This window comes from Botrytis deweyae (assembly GCF_014898535.1).
Source record: "Botrytis deweyae strain B1 chromosome Unknown BDEW_003, whole genome shotgun sequence".
Lineage (NCBI taxonomy): Eukaryota > Fungi > Ascomycota > Leotiomycetes > Helotiales > Sclerotiniaceae > Botrytis > Botrytis deweyae.
In genome coordinates this window covers 1,332,158-1,338,634 of record NW_024066210.1, presented here as the reverse complement: position 1 = coordinate 1,338,634, position 6,477 = coordinate 1,332,158, and the positions used below count along the sequence as shown (strand labels likewise).

Below are 6,477 nucleotides of genomic sequence, written 5' to 3'. Positions count from 1 at the left end.
CCTGGGAGAGCTTTGAAATTTTCTTGGAGACAGCCAAGCACAATACCCCCATGCGCGCTCAATTCAATATATCAAAGCTCAAAAAACATCTCTTCTATTCCTATTCCTACGAATTCACAAGTATACCACTTGCATTTCTGACCCTTTCATAAAGCTCGAAATGATGCCCTCCATCCACCTGCTCATCTTCGTGCAGTCATCCCACATACAAGAGTAAAACAAACGTCCATGTCCACATTTTTCAATTTTGTTTTCATCCAACTTGGTAATGCGGCCGCCACCAACTGTCATTCGGTATGTAGCTCATAACCGGCTTGGGGACTCTGTTACGTCCTTGGAATCCAAACTTATATTGTAAATTCTCCTCTTCAAAAGTCTCATAGCCTGGTCCATCCATATTCTTCCAATGAAACCTCACATCCTTTCCAGTTTCCGCCTCTACTTCTAACAAATCAAGCCGTTCCCTTTCGTACTGTAACCTTTCGCCGGAATAATAAGCCGCAGGATCATAGTTAACAACAGGAATACTTTTTGCCCCCTCAAGTCCTGGACAGTTTTCTCCAAAACAATACCCTTTCCTCATTGGTGCCTCCACCCGTGTCAAGAGGTGATAACAACAAACAAAGGGGTCCGATTGTTCAGATTTCCAATATTTACAGAAGCCTATTTTTCTAGTAATACAGTATCCGGTATGTTGAGCATGTCCAGGTCCAACCCTCAAGGGAGTCTCGTCATCCAACTGTGTGCAGGTCTCCCAAGCTATCGTTCCGTCATTGCAATGTTCGCCCGCAGGACACACTTCTGGGACACGATGGAGAATGCGAACTGCTGGAAATGACCATTTTCTTTGATAACTCTCGGTGGTTTCCCAAGCGCAGGGCGCTCCGGGGTTATGATGATAAGGGTTGGATGCATAATTTTGAAGATAAATTTGTGGTCCATAGTCGACGTTAGCCTTTCCAAGAAAATTAGCAAAAGATCTCACAGGTTATTTGGGGTTAGATTATTTACCATGATTGCAGATGCTATAGCGAACAGTGGTATCGCATCCGCTCTGGTAATACTCTGGGTGCGAAAGCAATAAGGATTAAACAGACCGTAAGTGAATATTCAAATTTATAAATGCAAATCGGTCGGTCTTCAAATTTTCATCTCCTTTTGAATTTCTAGAAGTAACAGGTATTTCCAAGGTTAATCACGGAAAACAATCTGTCCCTTGTGAGGCTAATACTGTCTACTCTTTCCCTGACTATAGATTAATTAGATACATTACCTCGCTCTTTCTCAACTTTTTATCCTACACACAATGATTCCGGAGCAATATATCACCACACTCCAACTCCCCCAAATTTTTAAATCGAGCAAAGATATCACAGTCTGCAAATCACTCATTCCAATTTCCATACCTGCATCCATCAGACAACCCAAATAATGCTTCACAAAATCTACCATCTCAAGCGAAACCATATATCTGAATATGCGTCTCCACGGACGCTACATAATTCCCATCTGCTCATTCCCTCTCGATTCTCATCATATTCTCAACTCCCAGTAATTATCCAATCCCCGGAACAAACGTCGGAACTCCCTACGAAAAGAAATCTCCCCGTCTAAAATTTCCCCAATCGGTCGGTATATCACTCATATTCACATACCTAGGTAGGTATTCATGATTAGCCCTAGCTTACTTTGGATCTGGATAATTCGGATATGATTTTCATGTCGTAACTTTTATATCATCTATTATCTTCTGCTTGAACCAAATAAGCCCAAGCCAAATCAACGGAATCCAATTCCAATTCTAGATTCCAGATTCCCATCGTTCAAAGCCAAACCAACACACCAATGCCAGACTGGTTCTCACATTCACAATTGCGTATCGTCATCCGTGATCATCATCATCATGATCATCTATTACCTATCACCTATCACCCAAATAAAGCCCCCCCCTTCTCACACAACATCACACATCAACTTTCTCCACTCAATTCCGAAATATGCATTAACAAAAAACCAGCAGCTCCCATCTTACTACCTATCTAGGTAACCCCTATGCGAAAAAATCTCAATCTCAATCTCAATCTCAATCTCAATTTAAAGCGAAAACGAAGCGAAAACAGGAAATTAAATCCAGCTCAATTCTATAAAAATGAAGTAGATAGAATTGAATCAAACCATTTAACCAACAAATCACATAAGAACAAAGAGTTTAACAACACATCCATCTAACATATCTACCTAGGTAACAAACTAATTTTTTTCGTACTCCCCCTCCCCCCCCTTATAAAATCTCCCTGTCCTTCAAACTAAGCTCCCAATCTCCAATCTCTAAACCAGGAAATCCACGAAATCCACGAAATCTAAACCCTCTTACCTCAGGATATGTAATGATTTGGAAGCACTGTTTCCAATCTCCAACTTCCAATTTCCAACTTCCAATCCAAAAGTCGAACTCATCACGCAAAATATTTGAGAAACACAAGAATTCTCAACACCAGCCCATCCATCAAAACCAAACCAATTCATTTTTTCCTCAAGTACATATAGCACATAGCATATATATATACATTCATTGAGATGATTCGTATCACTCTCTCCCTCTCTCCCTCTCTCCCTCTCTCCCTCTCTCCCTCTCTCCCTCTCTCCCTCTCTCCCTCTCTCCCTCTCTCCCTCTCTCCCTCTCTCCCTCTCTCCCTCTCTCCCTCTCTCCCTCTCTCCCTCTCTCCCTCTCTCCCTCTCTCCCACTCACAATCCATTACATCAAGCCCAGCCCTCCAGCCCTCCAGCCCTCACCTCTCACCTCTCACCTCCCGCCTCCCCAGAATCTTCACCAACACAGTCCACCCAAAATCCGCCCTAGCAATAAATCATCGTCATCGCACACTAAAGAGAAACCCAATCCCGAAAATTTCCAAACAAATCAACTAGATTATCTCGTTTCCTTGTAATCTTACCTATCCCATTTTCATCTTTTTCCCCCTTACAAAAATAAAGCCAATTTCCAATTTCACATATGAAAACATTCACATACACATACACATGAAAATCCACATCCACATCTACAAACCCTACAAAACCCTCCTTCTCACCCCCCGCTCCTTCTCAAAATATCAAGACAAAGAGGAAGAAAAAGCTTCCATTTTCTACTCCTACTCTAAAACAAACACTAAAATCCCTCATCTCCCATCTTCCCCACCCCGTCTTCCACCCCCCATTCCCCTCATCCAAAACTCCATCCTCCAAAAGAGTCAAGAAATCAAAAAACCAAAAAATACTTTTATAACTGCATCCTGCCCAATAAAATTTAAAATTATTTCATTACCAACCAATCCAATTCCAATTTCTTAATTCTCAAGATAAAACTCATGAACATATATACGACCGACGAAAAGACTCCGAAAACCAAACTTTGCGCCTTTTTCATTTTAGAACCTGAAAATATGATGAATTTGTTTGATTTGTTGATACAGAGAAGGAAGAAAAAATTGTGAAAAATAAATGCACCACTATAAGAAACCGCTTGTGGATTTTCAAATGAGGTAGAATGGAAGCGCGTGACATGAATGAGCACTCAAAAGTGTATATCCAAGATTATGCAGTTTGTTCTCTTGTGGATACGCTTCTAGGCATTTCATCATCTCAAGGTCCCCTTCCCGAACCATTTCCATACCCTCTCCCATTTACAAATGGATTAAATCCGTTACTTCGCGGCACAGGTAATGAAGGCGGCGGCACACGTCTTTGTGGTTGTGGTGGTGCAGGAAGAATCTCTTTATACTTATTATGAGGGCCACCTTGAGCTTGGGGAGGACCCGCATATTGAAAGAATTGAGTTTGTTGCTGAAGCGGTTGAGGAGGAGGGGGGAGAGTCATAGGTAAAGGTGGTGGAAGAGTCATATGTGGGGGTGGAGGTACAAAAGCTGGAGGTTGCCTATAAAATTCTGGTTGGGAAAAAGTGTATTGGATTTGTGGCATTGGCCTTGGAGCTGGAATGATTGGTTGTGGTAATCCCCCGCGAGGTAGGGACGTTCCATGAAATTCGGCTGCATTTGCGAGGATATCTAAGCTTTTATTGTTGAAAGTTCTGACTGGAGATCGACGTAAATGAGGAGAATATCCAGTATCACGGACTGGATCATAACCTTGCGTTCTTTGTGCAGGCGCAGGTGTTCCAGGTATTGAAGTTGGAGGAGCTGTTGACGTTGCTCTGATTGAGGATGTCGTTGGAGGGACGGGCTTGTTTAAGACATTTACCGCCTCCGATACAGCTTCCATCAGATCGTCGCTAATCTTGCCAATAATTTGAGGTTCGATCTTCTTTTCGATCGGACGAAGGATAGGATCCCGAAGTCCAATCGCTTCTAATGATTCAGCCATCTTGAGCTGATCGCCAAGATCCGAAAATTCCCTTTCGGTACGTGCCATCCATGCGGATCGAGAAGTCTCAAATCTTGGCTTGAGTGATTCTTCATCTTGAGTTTCGACAACGAAGACAACAGGTTTAGTCTCTGCTACAGGCTTACTCCAATCACTCCTTGTAGTAAGTGTAGGATTTATAGACCCCTTCACAGGTAAGCCCAAAGTCGGATGTAATTTATGAGTCTCGACTATTGTTTGATCCAAGTCTTCTGGTCGATTGTTCGTAGAATGATGATTTCTCACCCACGGATCATAATGAAAAGTCTTTGGTTGGGGAGAAGGATCCATTCCAATGAATGTAGGAAGATCGTTCTTGTTGTACTTTTTGTAATGGTGATGACGGATACCTATTTCATCTGGATCGAAAGTAAATGGAGGTTCAACCACTATGCGATTGTTTGGTGGATCGCCATTTCTAGGTCTTGCTTTGTTAGGTATGTAAACTCCAAACTTATCAGTTTCGAGCTCATCTGCATCTTCTTGTTCGGTCAACTCGGCTGGGGTGGGAGCGGCAGAATCTCCGTCCACAGTAGTGGCAAGAGACAATGAAGTCGCAGGTTGATACAAAGCCGTTTTCTTGGGTGCAACTTCACTATCATCCGGTATCATGATATCCAATGGTTTGAATGGGGATGCAGGTAACTTTGTGGATTTCTTTCCACGACCGCCCCGCTTTTTCCCTTTCTCTTTCTCCGCTTCAGCAGCAAGCTGTGCAGCACGACCACCATTGACCCATGCATCAGCAGGGTGAATAAAAGTCTCTTCGGGAATTCTCTTGATATGTGAATTATCAAACTGGTAAATGTTAATGGAAGATTTTATAAATGTGTCTCCTTGACTTACATCATGCTGAGAAGGACTATCAGCACCATATCGAACTTCCATTTGTTGATATTCTTCAATAAGTCTCCTCTTGATCATTAAATCATATTTCTCTTGAATCAATTCTACTCGTGTCTATACACGTGTTAACAACGTTAATGATAATGAAAAGAAAAAAAGAATGACATACCTCATAGACCCCACGAGTGTAATCCTCTCCAAACTGCCTCTGCTTCTTTGCATATTCCAATTGAATCCTACGTTGCTCTTTCAACAGCGCAACTCTCTTTTCATGTCTCTCAGCCAATTGATCCATGACAATCTGATATTCTGGCAACGTCTCATGGTACTTTGGATCCTCGCTCATAGCCTGTAAAGATTTATCTGAGATAACATCCAGGGCGACCCGCTGCAACAACGCCACCTGTTTATACTGAGTTTTCAGCAATTGTTTCCGATGATACAAACTCTGTATCCTCGCATTACTTGATTTTTTCACCCGATGGCCACCTCGTCCACGAGTAGCTTTTCCGCCCGCCACACCCGCCAGAATCTCTACACCACCCGCCCTCGCAACGGGGATTTTCGCATTCCCATTTCTTCCAACTCTCCCTCCACCACGAATTCGACCGCGTCCACGACCTCTCCCGCGAAACCCGCCTCGAAGAGGTACGTTGGCATCGAGATCAAGATTTTCAGAGTCCATTGAACATTGAGCCAAGACGGGGTCAGCTGACGTGGAAGAAGGTGAAGACAATGGAGAAGAAGGTGGAAGATCAAGTGATGTTCGTGATTTTTTGGAAAGGGGTGGTGAATTGGGTTCTAATTCCGAAGATTTACGCTTAGAACGCGTGGAATATGTAGGGGGTTCCATGTTGAATCTTGAGATTGTTGGCTTGGTAAAGTAATATGATATGATGGATTGATGAACGGATGGATGGATGGAGCTTGGAAAAGTCGGAGAGTAAAGGTTACCAGCAGTGTCTAGGATTAAATCCCTAGTACCTTTTTTTCTTGCTCTTGGAATATAAAGGGTGAAGTTGTTTTCAAGACACGATTTGACTTTCCAGTAATATATCAATCAACTATTTCTCGAACATGAGATGAGATGGCGACGCTCATAAGAGAATGGAGGAATTAATGTTGTTGTAGAAATATCAATTGAAGTATGTATGTCTTATTGTTGTGCTCCGTACACCCATCCCATCTGCAAAAAATGCATGGATCAACAATTAA

General features: G+C 42.6%; 2 protein-coding genes across 2 annotated transcripts; both read right to left on the bottom strand.

Annotated features, from left to right (window-relative positions):
* Positions 1 to 253: 253 nt before the first annotated feature.
* EAE98_001779 (uncharacterized protein) lies at positions 254 to 1,014 on the bottom strand (the record flags this gene model as incomplete). The annotated part of the gene is made up of 2 exons (XM_038949398.1): positions 254 to 955; positions 1,012 to 1,014. The coding sequence occupies 2 exons, from the start codon at positions 1,012 to 1,014 to the stop codon at positions 254 to 256; spliced, it is 705 nt and encodes a 234-aa protein (XP_038814383.1).
* A 2,625-nt stretch (positions 1,015 to 3,639) lies between these two features.
* Positions 3,640 to 6,115, bottom strand: EAE98_001778 (uncharacterized protein; the record flags this gene model as incomplete). Its single annotated transcript, XM_038949397.1, has 3 exons — positions 3,640 to 5,214; positions 5,263 to 5,376; positions 5,432 to 6,115. The coding sequence occupies 3 exons, from the start codon at positions 6,113 to 6,115 to the stop codon at positions 3,640 to 3,642; spliced, it is 2,373 nt and encodes a 790-aa protein (XP_038814382.1).
* Between the last annotated feature and the right edge of the window lie 362 nt (positions 6,116 to 6,477).